Below are 25,065 nucleotides of genomic sequence, written 5' to 3'. Positions count from 1 at the left end.
AATCACTAATGACCACTAGAGGGAGCAAAAAGCAAAATCACAACAGCCCCCCACAAATAATAACGGTGAGTTACGAGGAAAAGACAAACGCAGAGATGAAACAGGTTAAGCAAATGAGGCCCGCTAACGCTAGATAGCAGAAAATAGCAAGGGATCTGTGCGGTCAGTAAAAAACCCTATGCAAAAATATCCACGCAGAGAATGCGAGAACCCCCACACCAACTAACGATGTGGGGGGAGCAACTCAGCACCCCAGAGCACCAGCAAGCAGGGAAATCACATATTAGCAAGCTGGACCAAACACATCATATACTAGGAAACATCTTGAACACAGATGAGCAAAAATAAGCAAACAAAACTTAGCTTCTCTTGGAGAGACTGATAACGGATGTAGACAGGAGCAATCAGAATAGCACTGAATACAACGACAACAGGCAAAGAATGAAGGACCAGGTGGATTAAATAGGAAACCTGACTAGCAGATGACGAGACAGCTGATCCCAGCCAGAAACCTGCAGAATAACAAAAAGAGCCACCAGGGGAAGCCCAAAGAGAGAACTCACACAGTACCACTCACGACCACAGGAGGGAGCCCGGAAACAGAGTTCACAACAGGTAATGATGTAAAAATAGCAGACTAAATATTTTGCGTAATTTTTATATAATTACAAAAGTGAGGAAGGGACACACTGTATATGAGTATGTTTTAAACAAATGGGCTTTGAGGGAATCTGTCAGCAGGTCCTTGTTAGTTCCTTCACCTAAGGTTCATGTATCTTGATGAGCCCTTGACAATGTAGGATGAAAACTGTAAATGTCATTATAGACTGCTGTAGAGTAACCCAGCACGGGGGTAGAACAAGACTGCCTTTGTAAAGCCTCAAGCCATTTTGGCTCATTATGGGTACTTTTTAATGCAGTCTAGTATGGTTGGTTTTTGGTATTGGTTTTTGCATTTACTGTGGATATTGCCTACAGGTCCTATTGGATCTTAACCAAATATATTATCAATCTTAGGTTTTACCTACTTCATTCATAGTGGGAAGGCTAGATTGTGGTCATTGAGCACAAGCAGGTTTCAGATCAATATTGGAACAAGTTATATAAGAACTATATTTATTTTTAAAGTTAAAAAAAATGCTTTATTAATGTCTTTCCAGTTCATTATTTATGCACCTTTGTGTTTCTACCTGTATTTGGTTTGTGCTTTCTGAGTAATTGATTAATTATACATTATACCTTACAGTGAGTAATTATATCCATGCATTTCTAATAACGATACATTTCTTAATAACCCCCCCAAAAATGTCTGTAGACAAATTATTACAAATTTATAATGCCCAAAGCAGTGAAGAAATTCTAGATTTTTTTTTGGAGAAGGCGCCGGTGATTAAAGCCATCTAATTCCATGGCTGCCATTTTCCCTTGTGTTTGTGTTTTTGATTAATTTCCAGCACAACTTGTTTATATAAATTATTGATGCTTATTTGCAATTACAGTGCTAAAAGGTTTATTAATACATACAGCCTGTGTTGAATGAATGCCTTGTAAACTAAGTCCAAAATTAACTATTCAAATGAGCATCAAACTGGCAGAAATATATTATTGAGAAAATATATATTAACTTCAGAAAAAAAAAGAAATGACATATTTAGCATTAGTAAAAATAATCTATCTAGCAGGAAATGAAAGCTGGGTGACAAAAAGTAAGGTTCTCTAGTTGTCATAGGTCACAGTGAGGTCACAGACCGAATTCTTATGACTAGAGGAATGATTAGCCATATCACTTCTGGATGAAGTTGACATATTTATGGCCCATGTGGAGCTCATTCCACCTGTTCTCACCCTGTGCCCTATGCTGTCTTTTGGCAAAATTAAAATAATCTTGGAGTCCAATGATGGTGGTCATTAAGGCCAAATTCCCAAGAATATGTGATGAATTGACCTTGCCACTTCGAGAGGAAGTTGATACGTTCGCAGGCAATGGGAACTCCATGTGCCTTAGGCCCTGTGTTGTGCTTTAGTACTAATTAAGCAATTTACCTACTTTTTGACCACCCATAGTCCACGTGGTCCACAGCGTGCTCTGCAGTGTGATTCTAAAATGTCACTGCATAGTCGATGCGATTGTGCAAGTTCAGAAGCAGGGATCAGACACAACCAAGATTTCCTTAGAGGTTCAAGGAAGTGCTATGTACACAGTAATAGGAAGCACTAATGGCGCTTACTCCTCCTCACCCTACGGTCATGTTTTCACTGGGTATAGAGAAGGAGCCATAGCTGCTCAGTCCTTGGAGACTTAGTCAGCTCTGCTATGCAGTCAGGATGTAACATTTCCACTATAACTGGAGATAATAAACCAAATGGAAACAAGATTAAAAAAAAGTATTTAAATGACTAAATACCCCAAAATGTTTTCTTATCATATGGCGGCACAATATGTGAAATAAATAAAACTAAACAGTTGATACAAAATAAATAAATTAATATAAAACTCCTGACAATACAAACCATTGTTACTAGGCCTGTCATTATTGAAAAAAAAAGTGTCAGATATACAAAAGTAATTACACCTAGTTAAAAATAATTACGGATAATTACAAATACGAAGAGACAAAATAGGTTTCCAGCTCCGGATGTAAAATCAAAAAATTATTCCATAGTATTAAGAGAAAAGAGATTCAGTATCTGGCCAAAACTGGTATATGCCGGAGGAAGATGCCGTTGTATCACTGAACGCGTTTCAAACACGTATAGTGTTCTTAGTTCTCAGTATGAAATAACAAATAACAGAGGGGGGGAGCACTTTGTATGTATTTCATTGATCCTTTGTGGTCATAATTTCCTTTTTTTTCTAAGTGAGAAACAGACAAATATTTCTTTAATTTTCCCATCGATATTTCCCGATATCGGCAAAAACCTCCAAAAGTATGTAAATAACTTAAAAATGTCACACAAATTATAAAAAAGAAGCAACATTTATTTTAATTTCAGAACTAGAAAAATTGTTTACAGCTTTTTAAAGAGCTTGTATGAAAAACCCTGGATGGGGGTAAATGGCCTGGAATCAGGGTAAATGGCCCAGTCTTGAACTAGCTAAGCTACCTGACTCTTGGAGTCCAGTGATGCATGCTACATTCTTCCTTTGCTTGCCTGGCTTTTGTTGATCCTATTCTGTTTGATTTAAAGGAGATCTACTTTTCAATGTACCAAATGTGCCTAGTACAATAAAGAAAAAGCATGCTTACCTCCGTTACCAACACCGTGCCTCCACTAAGGCTTCTTTCACACTTGCGTCAGTACGCAGCCATCACTAAGCGTCGGCGCGACGTACTGACGGACGTTGTGAAAATTCGGCACAATGTGGGCATCCTCTGCCCATTCTAAAGTCCCGGGGATGAGGGGCAGAGTTCCGGCCGCGCATGCGCTGTAGGAAATGGCAGATGCGACGTACGTCCCTTGAACGTTTTTTTGTGAAGACGGTCCGCCAAAACACGACGCATCCAGTGCACGATGGACGCGACGTATGGCCATACCTCGTGATCCGACGGCAATAAAAGTCTATAGGAAAAAAACGCATCCTGTGGGCACATTTGCAGGATGCGTTATTTCCCAAAACGACACATTGCGATGGAGGCCAAACGACGCAAGTGTGAAAGTAACCTAAGAGATGCTGTGACATTGTTTATCTCACACTTCCTTCTGACGGAAGTTTGAAGGCTGCAGCCTATCATTGGCCGCTCAGGTGGCATAAACAATGTCATGAGAAGCACAGATCTCAGAGTGGAACACAGGTGCCAATCTGATAGGTAAGAATGTTTTTTCTTTTTTCGAGGCACACTGGGGACATTAGAAAGGGGTTGTCCAGAGGTGGACAATGTTTTTAAGTAAAATTTGACTGTTATTGGCATTGGAGGTAAGCAATCACAATCTCTATTCAGTGCTGTAGAATATTTTAGTGCTATATCAACAGCAGGATGTCAATAAAACTGTCATTCAAGTAGTTTTGGCCTTTTTATGTTTCTTTTTACTTTCATTACATTAATTTATTTTGAAAATCCTTCACATTAATTTAATGTATTTACATTTTACCAAAGTAATAAAGAAATAAAGATAACAATTTTATATATAGTTTTTTTATTATTATTCTTAAGGTCCTGTTGCTGTGATTAGTGGAGAAGAAGATTCTGCCAGTCCCCTTCATCATATTAACCATGGCATCACAACACCAAACTCTTTAGACGCTGGTCCAGACACCGTTGTAATTGGAATGACTCGAATCCCAGTTATTGAAAATCCACAGTATTTCCGTCAAGGCCACAACTGTCACAAGCCAGATACATGTAAGTATGACATTTCTTATAACTATAGCTCTAAGTATAGCATAGCTCGGAAAGTCAGATTAATTCATTTAGTAATTATTATATGATGGTAGTTGAAGTTTTAGTTGGGGTTTGTGGTGTTTTGCTTTCTTGGATTTGTTGTATTGAAGATATTATATTGCATAATTTAATCATTAATGCATTAGCAGCCACATTAAAGGGGCTGTCTGGTCTAAAACTCCAAGTCTGCAGTCACTCTATGTGACTGCAGGCTTGTGAATCCTCACATTGTGTGCACTGTGCGCTGTGAGGATTCTCTGTTGTCGGCGCCAGGAGAGGAAGAGGCATGACCGCATGAATGTGATTTGCATACATGTGATCTCGTGCCAACTAGACTGAATCCGGCCTAACTCAATGCAAATGTATTGGGAGAGCCCAGATATAATCTGGTCGGAATGTGGGTGGAGGTGTGAAAATCGCATTCTTGCAGTCACATGACTGCTTGTTACCAGCATCGGAGAATCCTCACTGTGCACGCAAAGTGAAGATTCATAAGTCTGCAGTCACTTACTGTGACTGTAGACGTGGAGTTTTAGACTGGATAACCCTTTTAAAATATGATTTTTGTAGGACTGTAAACTATGCTGCAGATACAAAGCAGGCATTGCCAAACTTCTTAAATTTCCAAAAGTATTGAAGTAATTATGTTTTGAAAAGAATTGCAGTGGTAATTTAGGATTGATCCTTTAGCATATTCAAGTACTGAGCTAAAGCTCACTTTTCTATTGATGTAAACATTTGAATATTTTATTGCTATCATAGCTCTGTTTTATCCATATACATATTATTGCCCCAATGTTTTTACGTCCCTATCTCCAAATCGGTCCCCTGACTGCCATTGATAAGTGCACCTACTTGTTGAAATGTGCAAAATAGCTATGTAACATATTGGATCCTCAACACAGTAGACTAATTATTACATCAATTTCCAGAAACTTTTGAAGCTGTAACCAGTACAATCACTGTTAATATAGACCTTACTTGATCAATGGTCATCTGAGATAGCACAAGTAAGCTACCATTCTCTTTTTGGTCTACCTGCCAAAGGACAATCAAGTTGACAAGGGAGAAATAAAAAATATTTACCATATTTTGAAGTTTATAAGAAGCACCAGATTATAAGATACACCCCAAATTTTAGTAAGAAAAATAGGAAAAAAATGTATTTAATTAAATGGTGGTGCTTCTTATAATCCGTGTGTCTTATTGCTTATCAAGGCAGGTGGCTGCAGTGGAGCAGGGTCCCAGGGTCACTGCTGTCGATTGGGGCGATGCTGTGGACCTCAGGCTGAGTAGAAGGGGTGTTCGGAGACTCTGCGGGTGTTTGGTGGTTTGGGGGTTCCGCCGATATTTTGTGAAAGCCCGGAGCTCCAAGCACTTCTATGGTTTAAATTGAGGTGAACTCCGGTAAAATGGCCACTGGGGTGGCGCATGAGCAGATGTAGATCTCGTTGTCGAGATCACATCTCTCAAAATCTTGGTGCTGAGATCACCAACTGTGCATGGGCTGCCTCTGGCGGCCATTTTGCCAGAGTCCACCACAATGTAAACCATGGAAATGTGGGGGCTCTGGGCTTTCACAAAATACGGTGGAGCCCCCTCACCAACAAAGACTTGCAGCGTCGCACCTCTAAAAAACCCCTTCTCTCAGCCTTAGACCTGCAGAATCGCCCCACCCTTGCCTCTGGTAGTAACCATCCTAGGAGCCCACTGCACTGCAGCCAGTAATGTTTATTTAATTATAAGACACACCCCCTTTTTCCCCACACATTTTTTGGGAAAAAAGTGCATCTTATAATCAGAAAAATACAGTAAATATCTTTATAATTAATTTCTAGACTTTCTTTCACTTTAATCAGCACATACAACTCATGGCATTACATAGGTGGAGAGTTTCCAAATCCATATCCCTTCTGCAAAGCAAGAACAACTGTTGATGTTCTTAAGGCTCACAAAGTACTTTTAAAGTAACCCCACTCAGGTCAAACCTCTATATTGCCTTTCTGTGGCTTCTTGCTACTGTTGAGGTGAAATTTTGTGAGGCATGGGACATTCTGGAGAAAGAAACTTTTCACAAGTTCTTCTGGGTCACAGGAGACAGAATTGATGTCATGTTCTCATTAGGATCGTGAAATAGGTCAAGGACTTTCGCTTTCATCTTTGCTTTCTGCATTCATTTATCTTTGTTTATTGCATTTTATCAACATTTTACTTTTACTGTCTACTTTGCTTTGAAAATTTCTCTAAAAGAGTCATACTAATTATTATCATCTCTACGGTGTTTAAGAGTGGAATTTGAAAACAAGTATGATCTGTGCCACAAAATATAAGAATATGACTAGCCTTTCAATATTTGGCTGTTTTTGAGTCTACAACACATACATTTGCAATTTACGTATTTGCTGCATAGATTGTTAAGCTTTGTGGATTACCACCTTCCTAGAAAGGTGGTGGTAGTGCTGGTGGTGGTTGCTGTTATTCAAGTTGGGTAACACTATGAAGAACATTTCTTTATCGACAGTAGTCTCCGTTCTTAGAAAATGGTCTAAAATATTTTAATTCTTGTGTCTTGGTTAGAACAAATGAGAAAGATAAAACATTATTTACTGACCTTCAGGTAGTACATAATGGTATAATGTGCATGGTAGGTGAAAAAAATTGCATAGTTCTGTCTATAACTGAAAACAATTATTATTATTTTTTTAATCCAGTTTTTTTAGGTTACAAAAGTAATTTTAACAAAACTCCATACTGCTGTTATGGTATGTGCACATGTTGTCCTTTAGAAGCTGGCACACCCACTGTGTTTTTAAAGGCAAAGCGCACAAGGAAAGTGCCAGCAAAACAAAAATGGATAGGTCACTTATTTTAACGGCTTCAGGATTTCCGAACTCTGGAGCGGTTAAAAGACATGACACAAGACAAGACATGTGCACAACAGACATATATTCACTTTTAGAAAAAAAGATGGCATGTGCGCATACCCTTAATGAAAACTTATTACCTCTTCTGTCTGTTTTGTGCATTCTTCATTAAATCAACTTGCCAAAACATTGTTTTTAGCATTGTGCTGTTCCTTTACTATTCCTCTTACAAATTTATGAATAAAGTAACAACTGAGAGTTACCATTCTTCTGTTCAAAGGGGTGGGTCACTACAATGTCTTACCATTCCATTCATTGTTATCAGTGCCAATGGACACATCTATTTTACAAAAGGAATTTTCTCACCCCTTGTCAATGATTTATAAGTTTATATGAAGAATAATAGGGGCTGTCTTCTGCTAGTTATAAAAATAAAACATGAAAATCAAGACAAAAATCAGCAGTGAGTAATTTTTCAGCTGTAATAAGGGATCTACGCACCAAGCAAGTACTATGGAGTATAAGAATGAGAATTATTAAGAACTTTTATCGGGATCAAAAAATGTAGTCTAATGTACCGTATATACTCGAGAATAAGCCGACCCGAGTATAAGCAGAGGCACCTAATTTTGCCATGGAAAACTGGGTAAGATAATTGACTCTAGTATAAGCCTGGTATGTATTGTCCCCTCATCCCTATCCAGGTATGCATGGTTCCCCCCATCCTGTGCTGCTCTGTGTGGCTCCCCCTGTTGAATGCATGGCTCCTCCATCCCATCCTTGTATGTATGGCTCCCCCTGTCCTATCCTTGTATGCATGGCTTGACTCCCCCAGTCCCATCCTTGTATGCGCAGCTCCCCTGGTCCCAACCTTGTATGCTCGGCTCCCCCGGTCCCATCTTTATATGCATGGCTCCCCTGTCCTCCCCGTCATACTCACCCTCTTTGCTCCATCTCTGAAAGTTCCTGCATCTCCATTGTCCCGGTGCGGCAGCTCTTCCAGTGCTGAGCGGTCACATGATATCACTCATTAAGGTCATAAATATGCGCTCCACGCCTATGGGAGTGGAGTCGCGTCCATATTCATGACCTTAATGAGCGGTACCATGTGACCGCTGAGCACAGGAACAGGAAAGAGCTGCCGGCGCCGGAGGGTGAGTATTGGTGTCTTCTGAAAGCCGGCGGCTGCAGCTGTCACTGTGCTACAGCTGCCAGCTCCCCACTCCCCCTCCCCCACTGGCTTTCTGGACCATGACTCATGTATAAGCTGAAGGGAGCGTTTTCAGCACAAAAAAATGTGCTTAAAATCTCGGCTTATACATGAGTATGTACGGTATGTGTATTTTATATCAATTTCTTTAATATATTCTTAAAAAGCACTAATAAAGTTAGAATTTTTAACTACTAGATCTAGTTTGCTTCTTAAATCTATCGTTGTTCTGCTGGTTCTGCTGGTTATGCACATAGAGTCAAATTGAGTGTTTGCTACAATAGATAATCGAGCCAAGCAGCAAGACTGATTATCACAAATTTACACTTTATTTTACATTACTTATTATAGTGTCTAAATATTTTGCATATCCTTACAACGCCTAAGATCATCAGTATCTGTCCCCAATGGGGCTAAAAAAATAATTTTCACACCTTAGACCCATGCGGAGGAATCAGAGCCAATTTTAGAAGTCATTTAAGCTATCAGTATACTGTATGGAGCTCATACAAACACAGGGAGAATACACAAACTCCATATATTTTGTTCTTGGTCAGATTCTAACTCAAGATCCCAGTGTGATAACTAATGGTCATTGTGTCACCATGCTGCCATATTCTTGCTGGCATTTAACCATATAAATGGAAGGCTTTTCCCATTTCTGCGTATCTTTTTTCTGATCTACGCTGAAGACGGCAAATAAACCAATAATTTAATATTTAGAAATAAATGCAATCAGTGCGTCATCATGATAATATTTTCCATTTGAAAGGAGCAAAATCACATTAATATTTGATATCAGGTTCAACTGTCTAAAGCAGATTTATGGAGTAGAGGAGTTTAACGCATATCACTCTCAATGATCTTCTCCATGTACTATATTTAATTTTCGAGTCTTTGTTCATGCATTCGTCCTATTTATTCTGCTTACCAGCTTCTTTTTCATAAAAGGGCATGTCAATAAATGTTACTAAGTTACGGCCATTGAAAAACAACTCCTTGATACACTATTAATAGAACATTGGCGTGATATAGATTTCTGTCCACCTTATGCTAACAAAAATTGCTTATGGCACACGATGACGGATGATTATTTGTTTCCACTTAGTTCAGCATATTAGAGCCAGATCTGAAATATTAAAAACAGGCTTATGGATACAGATATTGGGATAGAAGCAGATTGGAACAATTTGCAGTCCCGGTTATGTTTCACTCATACTGTAGTAGTCATTAGTGTACTGCTAGAGAGAAGGGTCATAAGGACAAGTATGTCATTTCTGGGTTGCCTACAATCCTACTTAGCGGTGTCTTGATCTTAGAAAGTTAAGCTATTAAAAAGTAAAAGAGAGATGTTATTTATCAAAGCAGGTGAGTAGATTAGCAGCAGATCATTCCTGGTCTTTGCCATAGTCATCGATGCAATTAAGTTGTTTGAGCTAGAGCACTTTTTGCCCCTCACCTTTTACACATTTCAGTTATTTTTGCTATTACTTTTATTTATGAAGTGAATAGGCAAATATAAGTTGCATTATACTTTTTTATATATCGTTAAAACACATAATGTTGGCACCAGCCAAATTTTCAGCATTCATTATTGTTACTTTTCTAGATCTGGAAAGGATGCAGCATGTTGATGTTTTCTATAAGACTACAGATAGCCTATTGCATTATCTTTACTTTTGATAGTTATCATGGTGCAAAAAAGGTCAATTGTGATTTAAACCCGGATCTAGAGATGAATGAATTGCAAACTTCAAATTCACCTGTTCGCACCAATTTTCACCAGAAATTTGATTTGCACCAAAGTTATTCTGTGCAAATGAAATGTCCCTTATTATGCTCCGGGGTATATTTAGACCCCAGAACATAATAAATGTAAGATGTTAAAATAAAAAAATATACTGACACTAACCTTTCTGGTCCATCTGGTCATCACGTCCACCTGGCTGGTTCTCGAAGCATCTTCTCACCACTGCTGAGAGCACTGAACCCCTGATCCTCCTCCCACTAGGCCAACAGTTATGGCTTTGATGAGGCACAAGATTATTGTGCACAACCTAACAAAAATGTTATTAAGTCATGAAGTGCACAGATACCCTGAGCACTCATGTCCAAAACTGTTCTTGGCCTCTTCAGAGCCGGAAGTCTTTGCCTAGGGTGAGAGGTCTGGGGATTTCACCACTCATCAAGGTGATAAGAAGATGGGACAAGAAACAGTCAAGTGATAGTGAGGAGTGAAGGGGCTGGAGAGATGAGCAGTAAGGTGAGTATTACCGTATATACTCGAGTATAAGCTGACCCAAGTATAAGCCGACCCCCCTAATTTTGCCACAAAAAACTGGGAAAACTTATTGACTCGAGTATAAGCCTAGGGTGGAAAATGCAGCAGGTACCGGTGAATTTCAAAATTAGAAATAGATACTCCATACCATTCATTATGGCCCCATAGATGCTCCACATAAAGCTGTGCCATATATATAATGCTCTGCACCGTTGCCCCATAGCTGTGCCATATATATAATGCTCTGCACCGTTGCCCCATAGCTGTGCCATATATATAATGCTCTGCACCGTTGCCCCATAGCTGTGCCATATATATAATGCTCTGCACCGTTGCCCCATAGCTGTGCCATATAGTGCTCTGCACCGTTGCCTCATAGCTGTGCCATATAGTGCTCTGCACCGTTGCCCCATAGCTGTGCCATATAGTGCTCTGCACTGTTGCCCCATAGCTGTGCCATATAGTGCTCTGCACTGTTGCCCCATAGCTGTGCCATATAGTGCTCTGCACCATTGCCCCATAGCTGTGCCATATAGTACTCTGCACCGTTGCCCCATAGCTCTGCCATATAGTGCTCTGCACTGTTGCCCCATAGCTGTGCCATATAGTGCTCTGCACCATTGCCCCATAGCTGTGCCATATAGTACTCTGCACCATTGCCCCATAGCTGTGCCATATAGTACTCTGCACCGTTGCCCCATAGCTCTGCCATATAGTGCTCTGCATCGTTGCCCCATAGCTGTGCCATATAGTGCTCTGCACTGTTGCCCCATAGCTGTGCCATATAGTGCTCTGCATCGTTGCACCATAGCTGTGCCATATAGTGCTCTGCACTGTTGCCCCATAGCTGTGCCATATAGTGCTCTGCACTGTTGCCCCATAGCTGTGCCATATTGTGCTCTGCACTGTTGCCCCATAGCTATGCCATATAGTGCTCTGCACCATTGCCCCATAGATACTCCACATAAATCTGTGCTGCTGCTGCTGCAATAAAAAAAAAAAAAAACACATACTCACCTCTCTTGCTTGCAGCTCCTCAGCGTCCCGTCCCGGCGTCTCTCCGCACTGACTGATCAGGCAGAGGGCGGCGCGCACACTATATGCGTCATCGCGCCCTCTGACCTGCACAGTCAGTGCGGAGAGACGCCGGGAAGATGGAGACAGCGCCCGGCGTGTGGAACGAGGACAGGTGAATATGCGATACTTACCTGCTCCCGGCGTCCCGCTCCTTCCCCCAGACAGCCGGTCTTCGGTGCCGCAGCCTCTTTCTCTATCAGCGGTCACCGGCACCGCTTCATTAGAGAAATGAATAGGCGGCTCCGCCCCTATGGGAGGTGGAGCAGCCTATTCATTTCTCTAATGAGCGGTCCCACGTGACCGCTCAGGGGAAGAGCTGCGGCACCCGGAGACCGTGGGACGGGCAGGGGGAGCGCCAGGAGCCCCAGAAGCAGGTAAGTATATGACAGTGCTCACCCGCCGACCCCACCACCGATCATGACTCGAGTATAAGCCGAGAGGGGCACTTTCAGCCCAAAAATTTGGGCTGAAAATCTCGGCTTATACTCGAGTATATACGGTAGTTTTTTGTTTTTTTCTTACTGTTTTATGGCCCTTTACAGTTCAGAAAAATGGTGGCTAGTGACTTCCATTTTGCTTAAACTGTGTGGAAGTGGATTATAAAAAAAATCCCGATTTTGTTGAGGGCAGATTTTTATAATATTTGAATAGAATTCAGTTCCACTGGAAAATATTCACTCATCTCTACCACTAGACCATTATTAATTAGATGAGAAAATGACAAGCAGAAAGAACAAGTGCTCGGGATAGTATCAGCTCAGCAATCAAGAAAGATAGGGAGCTGACACTGCAGTACATCCCTCCTCCCCTGTAGGTGGCAGTAGATAAACGTAGAGGATGGATCCTGGGACTGTAGTTGTAGGGTATTTGATGATGTTTTGCACATGACTGCTTCTTGAAAATGGTCAGGCCGAGCATAAAGAGTTTTTGTACATAGTGCTTTACAAAGTTAGAGAATAGTTATTGAAAGGAGAAAGTGGCACATTCATTTAAAAATATTTTAGTTCATACAGCTCTGTAGCCTTTTGTTTTCATAAAAATGTGATATGAGGATCTTTGTACCTACTGGATTGACAAGTGACCTGCGGGGTATGCCTCCATACAACCTAGTTTTGTATGAAGCTGTGTCTGTCATAGATATACATTATATCTGCAGGGTATTCTTATGTATACACCGGTAGTTGCCTCAGGCGGCAGTCATTGTGCAGGTTCCAGTGTACAAAAATAAGTGTACCCTATGACAAAGGATTTTCCTATTATTGTCTGCCTCTGGAATAGTGCAGCAGCTTGTCCTAGGTACGCTATGTCAACCAGCATGAACAGTAGTAACCCATAGGTAAGCAATGTCAAAACTAAAGGTATAAGTAAAGGAATTGCCGAGATTGCAGTTGGCCTTGATTCCTAAGGGATTTGAAAGAGAATGTGTCATTAAAAAATGACAAATTGTTTAAACATCTTTAAATGTCTTTTTTCATATTGATATTTATTTCTATTTTTCAGATCTCTGTATTAGAAGAAAAACCCCTGAAATCTTGTAATTTTCCTACTAGCTATTGAGCCTAATACTAGGCTCACGCTTACTGTTCTTTTTCAGTAGTCATTATCATTGCAGGCAGGATTATAATGACAGAAAACATATTTATTATACAGAATATAACCCAATAGGTTATAATTACACCCCAACTCCTCCCTCTCCATACACAATGACCTATGCCCAGATCAGACCATGTCTAGATAATTCTCCTGTAAACGTCATAACCAGTCTATTGCTGTCTGTGCCAATATGGCTGCTAAAACAACAGGGACAAGAAAGAATTAGTCTAATATTAGGCATGATGGCCAATCAGAATGTTTATTTATACAGATATTAATAAGGTAGATTAAAAACTGGTCACAAGTCCACTGTCACATAAGAGGGCATTGCTATTATAATTATTATTTGATTTTTGTATACTTTGCATTGTGGTTGTGCATAGTGGAGATCTTTATAGAAATAAACATTGATTCTGGAATAAATGTTTACTTTAGGGTGTAAATTTATATTTACATTATATTTCAATATTTGAGGGTATATAGATAGATTGATAGATACATAAATAGATAGATCTATACATATAGATATACACAGTATATTAGGGATTAATGCTCAGCATTAGGAAGCATTCACACAGGCAAAGTGATTTGATCCAAAGAGGTGCAGTTTTATTGCTTTCATAAAACTCCAAGGGATTAAAAAATAAAACAGCCTCTCCTGGGCACAAAAAGGAATAGCAGCAAATCAACATTTAATTCAACAGGCACTTATATGTCAGTGCAGGCTCACTCAAAGAGATTACCTTTTTCCTGGAGTAAACTTTATACACAGACGAGGTACAGTCCTACCAGTATCGGTATCACCTTCAGAAACTTCCAGCAACAAATATGTGTTCATTTCCATGCACAGTTCACAATGAAAATCTGCAGCTTCCACACATTACGCTGCAGAGCCAACACACAGATTGCTGAGCTCTCCTAGCTGATCCGTGCAGTCTCCATTCACAGAGAGACTATGGCATGTCTCTCTCCAAGCTACAGCCAGCTCTCGTTTTGGCTGGTCTCTTACCAGTTTCAAAAAACTCTCCTCTGCTCAACTCCCCAGCAAACTGACACAAGGTGAATCCATTTTCGGGTTCTTAGTCAAAGCCTAGTCAGGTGCATCTAATCAAGAAACCTGTAAAAGTAATGTCCAAACCTCCAAAGTAGAAAATCAGAAAAAAATTGCACCACTCCAAAAATCAAAATGAAAAACTGTGGCTTTACTGATTCATTAGCAGCAGCGTTTCGGCAGAATTCTCTGGCTTGAGAAAGGCAGAGAAATCTGCTGAAACGTTGCTGCTAATGGATCAGTAAAGCCATGGTTTTTCATTTAGATTTTTGGAATGCTGCCTGTTTTTTTCTGATTATATATATTGTAGCGCTTCACCCACTACGTATCTTGGGGGACACTCGCTTGGCACAGGATTCAAGCACACGGGCATGGTTTTTCACATAAAACAGTCTATTTGGTTTATTAACCCCTTTCTGCCAGCTGACGGAATAGTACGTCAGCTGGCAGATCCCCTGCTTTGAGGTGGGCTCCGGCGGGGAGCCCACCTCAAAGCCGCGACATGTCAGCTGTTTTGTACAGCTGACATGTGTGCGCAATGAGCGCGAGTGGAATCGCAATCCGCCCATGCCCAATCACTAGTTAAATGCCACCGTCAAGCGCTGACAGCGGCATTTAACTAGCGCTCCCGGCCACGTGGCCGGATGTGCTCGCACCGCTGACCCCCGTCACATGATCGGGGGTCAGCGGTGCATTGCCATAACAACCAGAGGTCTCCTTGAGACCTCTATGGTTGTTGATGGCTGATTGCTTTGAGCGCCACCCTGTGGTCGGCGTTCAAAGTACACCTGCATTTCTGCTACATAGAGGTGATCTGTACTTCACCTCTATGTAGCAGAGCCGATCGAGTTGCGCATGCTTCTAGCCTCCTAAGGAGGCTATTGAAGCATGCCAAAAAATTTTTAAAAAAGTGTTTAAAAATATAAAAAAGTAAAAAATATATAAAAGTTCAAATCACCCCCCTTTCGCCCCAATCAAAATAAAACAATAAAAAAAAAAATCAAAAATACACATATTTGGTATCGTCATGTTCAGAATCGCCCAATCTATTCATAAAAACAAAGGATTAACCTGACCGCTAAATTGCATAGCGAGAAAAAAAATCAAAATGCCAAAATAACGTTTTTTTGGTCGCCGCGACATTGCATTAAAATGCAATAACGGGCGATCAAAAGAACATATCTACACCAAAATGGTATCATTAAAAACGCCAGCTTGGCACCCAAAAAATAAGCCCTCAACCGACTCCAGATCATAAAATTGGAGACGCTACGGATATCGGAAAATCGCGCAAATTTTTTTTTTTTTAGCAAAGTTTGGAATTTTTTTTCACCACTTAGATAAAAAATTACCTAGACATGTTAGGTGTCTATGAACTCGTAATGACCTGTAGAATCATAATGGCAGGTCAGTTTTAGCATTTGGTGAACCTAGCAAAAAAGCCAAACAAAAAACAAGTGTGAGATTGCACTCTGTTTGCAATTTCATCACACTTGGATTTTTTTTCCCATTTTCTGTTACACGGCATGGTAAAACCAATGGTATCGTTCAAAAGTACATCCCGTCCCGCAAAAAATAAGCCCTCACATGGCCATATTGACAGAAAAATAAAAAAGTTATGGCTCTGGGAAGGAGGGGAGCGAAAAACAAAAACGAAAAAAACGGAAAAAGCTCCGGGGGTGAAGGGGTTGAAGACTCATAAACCAAATCATGAACAGTCCATTACACATTCCATCAGGACATCACATTAAGTCTGTGGCAACTAAACACGCCGGTCCTCTTCTGACCAGTTGCTGTGGGTTACCATACAGTTCATAGAACATAAGCACCAACAGTCTATGGTACCTTGCGGGAGCTCCTGCTTCACCTGCTGACTCCTTGTCAGTCCTCTCTTCTGGGAAAGCTGCCTCACGGGGATTACCAACTTGCCTGACTGGCACACCTTAGTTAGTCCAGACCCACCGAAGGACGGTAGCTTCCCCAACACAGATCGTCCAGGTCCACAGTCTCTCAGGTGCTGCAGGAAGACTCCACTCACAGGAGCTTCCAACACAGACTGTCCAGGACCACGATCACACAGTGCTCTTCAGGACATCCATCCCAACTAAGACTGTCCAACACAGAGGCATGTGGCCTGTCCAGGTGCAATTCAGGACTTCATCCAACACCCCAGGCCACCAGATCCAAAGCCCCATCATGTGCTATTCAGGGAGATAGCACTGCCTACACATAGGCTCTCCAGAACCTTCAGCACAGACCATTCAGATCCACACTCAGAAACCATACAGGAACCATGTGACCCACACCCTGGTCACATTATATACCCTTTACCACTCCCTTGGATGGGAGTGTAGATGTGTGGCTAGTTTGTCCCACCCATCTCACACAACTAGCCTAGTAAGTCTCCCTTGACTATTATACAACACTACACAAACTCTTGAGGGACTACAGGTCCCAGAACAATCACGTTACATCAGATTTACCACGCAGACTCCCTCTGCGACACATATCGGCCATTCACAACACTGCCAGTCACTGTTTCATCAGAACTATGCCTCCAAGTGCATCTTGAAGTGTACACACAGCGCCCCCTGGCTGTAACATTGGTCACTACACCACAATATATATATTGGCTTGACAAAGGATAACACATCCGAAACGTTCAGGCATTAAAGTCCACTTTTTTTCAATTATTTTGTGCTGCTTTTCCTTTTTTCGAGTTTATTACTTTGTGACCATTGGATTGCTGGTCGGAAGAGCTCTGCATGCCTTGTAAGGTAATAATTTGATGCTGTTCCAATTTTTTCACTATATATATATATATATATATATATATATATATATATATATATACTGTATATCTCACTTAATAAAGTGGAACTCTACAGTGTATAGAATAACAAAGAGGGTCAGAGATTCATTTATTCTATTCTTTTCAATAAGATACCTTTGTTGGCTATAATGGTTTCTGGGAAATCCAGTGAGTCCTCGCTAAGCAATGACACTGATCAGCTCATAGTATGTTGTGTTTTGTCAGCTGTGAATAATAGCATTTCTTGATACGTGAAATACACAAAGGATTCTGCAGCTGTACACCTTTCATTAATCGTATGCACCACTGTTCTAGACAAACACTCTGTAATGTTTTACAGGAAATAGGGGTTAAGACATGTTAAATCTTTGATAAATACAAGTCACTATGGATCAAGAAACATTTGAAAACACAGTACTCCAGCCAAGGATCATTTTTGAAGCCAATAGTTTATTTTATGGTAATTCCCAAAGAATATTTCAACATCAGAACAGAGAAAATATTACAGGAAGGAATTATTATTTAAGTACATAGACTTACAAAATACAAATTACAAATGCTTTGGTTATTTCTTTCCTCTTGAGGGTTTCATGAACTATGGGAGGATTTTCCTTTTGATTTTGGTAATTGAAAAAATCTGTAAAAAGTAAAAATTTGACGTGCTATTTCCAATCTGAAAATTGTGTCAATATATTCCACCCTTCATGACAAATTTCTGTTATTGTGTTTCCGTTTTTTCCTCCCTATCTTACCAAGGCCATATAGATCTTACATTTTTCTGTCCACATAGACATATTAGGGCTTGTTATTTGCAGCATGCATTGCAATTTTGAATATCCATTCATTTAACCACATAGCATACTCCAAAACATGAAAAAAATTCCAAGTGCAGTGAAAATCTGTATTTGGAACAAATCTGGAATTGTGTTTACAGTGTACATTTTATCATAAAAATAGCCTCGCAACGTGATTCTTCTCATCAATACAATTATGGCGATACCAAACATGCCCAGATTTTTTTAAATTATTTTAGTTGTGAAAAATAATCTGAGGTTTGCAAAAAAAAAAAACAAATTGGGGGGTTGTGTTGCCATTTTCCAAGACCTGTAACATTTTTACTTTTCTGTCGATGGAGCTAAGTGATGGCTTATTTTTTGCGGGGCGAGACATTGTTGTAATTAGTACCATCTTGGGATGGATGCGACTTTTTGATCACTTGTTACAGTATTTTTGGGAGAATTTCCTGAATTTTTTCCATTTATGGTGTTTGCCTATCTGGTTAATTGTTTTTATGTTTTGATAGATTTGACTTTTCTGAACTTGGAGATACCACATTTGCATATTTTTAAAATATTTTTATTTTCAATGGGGGGAAAGAGGGAATGATTTGAACTTTTTTTTCATATTATTTTAAAACTTGTTTTTTACTTTTTAATGTTCTTATGGGAATTGAAGATGCAAGCTTACTTGTGCTACTTGCTGCGATGCTACGTGCATCGCTGCATATAGCACAAATCACAGTCTCCTTTAAATCCCGGCCAAAGGCAGAGTTTAAAGGAACTCCCTAATGACAGACACGGAAGTCATCAGCTGACCCCCGGCTGTCATGACAACCGATTAGCGACCCACGATCATGTCACAGACACATCGATCAGCGGAGTCAATCACGCTTGCGCACCTTGGTACCTTGGCAGAGATTGACAGCGGCATTTGGCAAGTTAACAATTGCGAGCAGAGCACCACTCCACCCATGATTCTTTGGGGCAGGTCCTGGCTGTAATATATGTCCATTACCTGCTGGGTATGGGGTGGACTCATTGCGTGTGCCTCCTCCATACACCCACTTCTGACATTCGCTTTATACATACAGTGGATGTCGTGAAGGGGTTAATTTAATGATTACAATATGTCTTATTAAAGCTAAAAATCCTGAAAGCTATTGAGATAGGGTTGGTTACTACAATTGAATGGTACAGTAAATGTACCTAATTATAAGGTGGTACATTGCAACTCCCAAATTACGATATACCCATTCAAATGCTCTATTTTAAAGTCTGTATTGAAGCTTTATGTCTTTTTGCCTATACAGATATCTATCATTTTCGTCTTTTCCTAGACATTATATAGACATTAATGTTAAATGGATGGTATTAGTTGATTTTTTTCAATATAAAACACTTTTATACAACAACACATTAAAAACTGATATAGTTCCTGGCAAACTGAGATCTGATCTTGTGTCTGCGCCGCCTCACATCGCCATTGTGTTTCATTATGAAGATAATGAATACAACAGAGGCAGCGGAGGGGCATTAGCAAAGACCCTACCCAAAGTTTCGCCCACAAGTCCTGCCCCGAAGCACAAAGTGATGAGGAAACCAAAATTTATCATGTCGATTTAATGAAAACCAGGCTGCAGATTTTTACACTAAAGGTATGTATAAAATCAGTATGACAACGCCATTCTGCCCATACCTTTCGTTTAACATGGACATTCCTGCTGACAACTTCCATTTTAAGCTCCACTAGTAATGACACTTATTTAAGACTTGTCAAAATATTTTAGAACTCGACAATAATTTTTTTTACAGTGTCAGTTCTAATTTCAAGGCAAATGGTGATGATGACCAGTACAGAAGACAATTAGAACTTCTCAATGTTGCCACATCATGTAGCCACTGCGTATGACCACAAAACTGATAAGAGATATTAATATATCAAAACTAAAAAAAAAATGTACTAAAGGTTTAAAATTTTTCCTAACAATTCTACCCTGCTTATTTCAAAGGAACAGGTATTATCTAGATGACAGTTTCAGAAACAAAGACTTCCCGGCAGAATAACTGGTACTGTCAGGTCAGGAGGCTTCTACTATCAGATAAGACAGCTGTATTCTAGTGAGGAAAGAGTGAAATTGAAAGCCTGAGCATTAATAAATATGTTTTTGGCATAATGCATTATGACTTGGATGCATTTTTAATGTCGGGAGCATAGCTGATTTATAGCACGTACATCTAAAGCTGTAACACACATAGTTCGAACTAATAAATAAATGACAAGTAACTTGAATTAAAAGTATTATTCATATGACATTACCAGAATTTAAATGATGTAACATCAAATATATTGTCAGTCACTAGTACCGAGGAGGAACTTTGCAGTTATATATTTAATATAGAATTTATATCAGCGGACTGAATTTTTGCTCACATTTTACAAAAAAACACACATTCTCCAGAATTCTGATGTTTTTATAATTTGTTCTCCCAATTTCAGGAAAATGTAAGTCAGCTGGCTGCCATTTATTGCTGATCTGTAGAGAACTGGAGAAAGGTTAAACAAAAACTCTAAACCACACTTCTCAGGCAACTTTCACTTCTCACTGTCCCCATATGGTCCTTAACAACAGTGCGCTGAAATCCATGCATGTGTGATGTGTGCAGCGACCTTAAGACGAACACTCTAAGACTTGAGGGACATCACAGGCTCAGTCTTGGCCAGTAGTCTCAGCCTAACATGAAGATGCCTGGAGTTTCAGTGCATGGTAGCAGTAAGAAGAAGGATGAAGAACCAGACAGGGCACAGTGAACAGCAAAAATGAGTGGTGAGATGAGTATTAGTTTTTTATTTTTTATTTTTTACATCTTGCATTTATTATGCTCTGAGGTCTCTCCAGGGGTTGTCCACTACCCTAGATCAGTTACAGTTTTTGCAATAAATGCAAAAGAATAATGTCCCCATATACCTTTTCTGATATTTTTTTTTTTTGCATTTCTGCTTCACATCCTATGCCCTGGCACCAGCCCTCTTGTCACTGCCATCACTTCCTCCTTAGAATCCTCTGCTTCCTACTTACTACATTTCTTGTCTTGTGCTGGGCTGCAAGCCAGAAGTGAGGAGACATCCTGTAACTCCACCTAAACCCTTTGACTCCTTCACCAGTACACATAGCATCAGCACAATCTCCTGTACAGGACATTGTTAAAGGAAATATAAGTACTGTACAAAGCAACAGAACAGCAGCCCTGGCAATAATGATCATTTCCTACTTCTCCTCTATGATTAGTTGATGTATAGGGTGAGAGATATTAATGTTTATATGTAACAGAGGGAATACAGCAGGATGTATGATACCTGGGAGACAGCATGCACAGGAGCAGTGTGAGCTCCGCAGAATAGAGCCCATCCAACCGCACAGCAAGCTTACGTGTCAGTTTCCAAAGCCTTAATCCCAGGGAGTTTTCGTCATGTTATCACAGGAAGGCGCGGTAGCAGTAAGCGACATTCAGCAGACGCCTAAGACTGCAGGTCATATACCTAAATCCGGGACTGTCCGCTGTTTCCAGGATACTCTGGTCCAGCATGCAGATCAGTGCAACCTGGCAGCAGAATGTGAGGCCGTGAATCTCTTATGTATTGGCCTCCCCGGTGCGGCTTTTGATTAGCCAGGGCGACATCATCTGTGCATCCTGCTCATCTCTAGTTGGGACCGGTGAATTAATTTTGGTCCATTTATTCACAGTCGGAACTTTATCAGCTTCATGTAGCTTCACTTTATGACATACAGGTTTCATATGTCTGCAGGCCATGCTCACACATAGCAGAAATACGGTGTTATTTTTTGTTTTCTACAGGATCCACACTAAACTACACAAAAACAATCTTCACTCCCTTATTTGATGCGTTTCTGGTGCAGATGTGAAGCCACATTTTGAATGTGTTTTTATAGTACAGAAGAGCTTTCATTCTTCACTTAATAAAGTATCTGCAGATTTTTACATGTGTGCATTTTAGGTTCCACATAGAAGACAAGAGAGAAAGAAAGCACCAAAACTGCATAGTTCAGCAGGGCACAATTGACACAGTTCTCGTGACGAGGTACAGTCCTACCAGTCTCGGTATCACCTTCAGAAACTTCCAGCAACAAATATGTGTTCATTTCTATGCACAGTTCACAATGAAAATCTGCAGCTTCCACACATTACACTGCAGAGCCTACACACAGATTGCTGAGCTTTCCTAGCTGATCCGTGCAGTCTCCATTCACAGAGAGACTCTGGCTTGTCTCTCTCCCAGCTACAGCCAGCTCTCGTTTTGGCTGGTCTCTTACCAGTTTCAAAAAACTCTCCTCTGCTCAACTCCCCAGCAAACTGACAACTCCCCAGCACACTCTATATGTTATTCTTTGCACATGTGAAAGTACCTGGATGCTATCATTCTGCTTTGGGGATCTAGCCTACCTTGGGCTTGGCATGATGTTGGTGACATCCCTTGTCATCTTTTAGCCCTGTTGTGCACTGCTTGTTTGGTTTTTATCCTGTTTATTATAATCAAGTGATTGCTTTTTGGACTTCATGACTGCTTGGTGTTCGTTTTTTGATTGTATTATTAAGTGCAGAATCAAAGCTTTTCTGTACCATTAAAAAATCTTTAAAAACTCAGCTTCATATCTGCACAAAAATCACATGAAATAAGTGGGAAAAGCATAAAAGAAGTGCAGGAAACACGCAATAATCAGAGAAAAAGCAGCAGAAAGAACGCAGCATTTTCGCTAAGTGTAAACACGGCCTCAGCATTACAGTTTTATTACTTTTTTAATGGGTTTAATAGAGAAATATCAATCGCACCATTTTTTTACGTCATTTACTGAATCTTATTGTTGGGTTCTACAAGTCATTGCGATTAAAGGGAAACCAAATATGTCAGTGTTATATGCTGATTTGTGATGTTTATTATTTAAAAAAACATGTTAAAAAAGACAATATTTTTTTCATTTTTAAGCGTTTTTCAATATTATTTTTTAGTAATTTTATAGAATGAAAAAAATCCTCAAAGATAGAACAAATTACATTTTTGTAATTGCTGCATATTATTTGTACTACTTTTACAGGAACAAAAAATCTTTTTCTTCCCCTCAGTTTGCAGTTTTTTTTCCCCTGTCTTAATACGCGTACTATTAATTATTTTTATTATGCCACTTCTACCCATATAAAGGCAATTTAAATTGATTTCCTGCGTGTGATACACTCTTTGGCTGTTCATGTCTTCGGTTGATGTGGTTGGTCAGGGACCATAGAAGCACATTGTTATATATACAATGTATCTCCATGGATATTTATAAAAAAAATTCTGGGTTCGTTGCCTGAAATAGAGGTCAAGATTAACAAATTCTTCTATCACATCATTTTAAGCTGTGGCTCATTGGTAGAGATGCAGCTTGCAAGCAGGGAAATGGGAGTTTGAGGCCTGGTGAGATCTGATCATATTTTTGCACAATTCATCTAATACTACTTAATGAATACTCCCATTTAAAAGCAATACATCATTGACAGATACTACACAACATTGGTTTCTGTCGTCAAAGAAATTTTACAAGAATTCAGGCATAAATTGTTTTGAAAAGTTTTCGAAATATTGGAGCAACTTGGAGTTGCCACATTTGGCGCTTTCTGCCAGTTACTAGCAGCTATGTTGAAATGTGAGGAACTGGGTGGATCATGAGTGTAACAGTGGCACGGTGGGGTCAAAATGCCAAGTGCTGTATAAATCATGGTAATCTATGGTGTTCCTTATACTGGAAATCTTACCACAGTCATGGTGGTTTCTGGTACGGTGCACAGAGGAGCATCTTTTCAGGAATTAGGAAGGTCTATCTCCACCATACCCTCCATCAAGATCGGCGACAAAATCGGAGCCATAAGGTATATTCCTTTTGGAGTAGGGTATTTTTTTTCCAACTTTCATATTGGCAGAATGTAAAACAGATAAAAGAACAGCCATCATCTTACATGCAAATTTCACAAGGCCATGACTGCTGTTGCCTGGAAAAAGTAAAATCAATGACAGTTAAAATATAGCACACACAGGGGTTTTCTACATGGAAATTAAGCAATTAGTGTTGCTAAATGTCAGGTTTTAATGTTATCTTTCCTGACTCCAGAAATATCAGCAGCTTAGGCTGTCAGTTTGCATTTTGTAAGGAGGTTTCTGAATGCGAGTGAAATGTTGTGTTGTTACTCGCTTGTAAGTCAAAACCATTAAAGAAGGAAAAAAGAAAATAATTCTGAATTGTAGAATGGCTTTAATCAGCTTCATTAGAAGCAACCTCATATTTGCTTTTCAGATTCCTTTACCCTTCATTGTGTAAGCATTGTGTCATGTCAAGACATTTTGCTTAAAAAGCATCATTTCCAGACTAAACTTAACACATCTTTTAAATAACTTCAATATGACAAAGCCTGCCCTCTCTTTAGCAATCCATAAACGAAATGAAGAATGATTTTTTTTTTCATCCACAACACAATGTTGGTAATGTTAATCGCATCAGTACATGACATGTATTGTAAATATCAGGTGTAAGACTTTCTGGATCAATGCAACATCATAAAGAACACATTCAATCCCAGCAGGCGGATGAAGGAGATATTTCCTGAGGGCTGTTAGAGGAGATATCACTTAAATCGGCAACGTCAACACAACTGTCAATCTCTGGAAATATGCTCACTGCTACGTTTCCAGACAAACACTGTGTTGTCAGATTTCACAACTCTCATTTTTAAAGTAAATGAATAAAAGCAGAAATAGCACAAAATTCTCTTTACTACAACTTCAAGTGCTCAAGACAAAGCCAACCTTCTGACCACATTACTTGAGTACAAAGATTCTGTATATTGTAGCTTATTTTATTCTCGCCCTCCCAAGACAGTGGTTACCTAGGTCACTAGGTCAAGTTTTGATGAAATCAAGAAATAGCTCCAGCCACTTCGATTTCAAGTCTCCGCTTGAGCCAGCATGT

The 25,065-nt window shown here is 39.8% G+C and overlaps 1 protein-coding gene across 6 annotated transcripts in view; it reads left to right on the top strand.

Annotated features, from left to right (window-relative positions):
* The window catches only part of NTRK3 (neurotrophic receptor tyrosine kinase 3), a 1,046,838-nt gene that overhangs the window by 698,570 nt on the left and 323,203 nt on the right, over positions 1-25,065 (top strand). For all 6 annotated transcript variants that reach the window (XM_077263445.1, XM_077263443.1, XM_077263444.1 and 3 more), the window contains exon 13: positions 4,155-4,343. In XM_077263445.1, coding sequence (XP_077119560.1) covers positions 4,155-4,343 — 189 coding nt within the window. The remainder of the gene's footprint in view (positions 1-4,154; positions 4,344-25,065) is intronic.

The sequence above is a fragment of the Ranitomeya variabilis genome, chromosome 5, assembly GCF_051348905.1.
Source record: "Ranitomeya variabilis isolate aRanVar5 chromosome 5, aRanVar5.hap1, whole genome shotgun sequence".
Lineage (NCBI taxonomy): Eukaryota > Metazoa > Chordata > Amphibia > Anura > Dendrobatidae > Ranitomeya > Ranitomeya variabilis.
The sequence above is the reverse complement of the archived record's forward strand: the minus strand, read 5'-3'. Positions and strand labels throughout refer to the sequence as shown.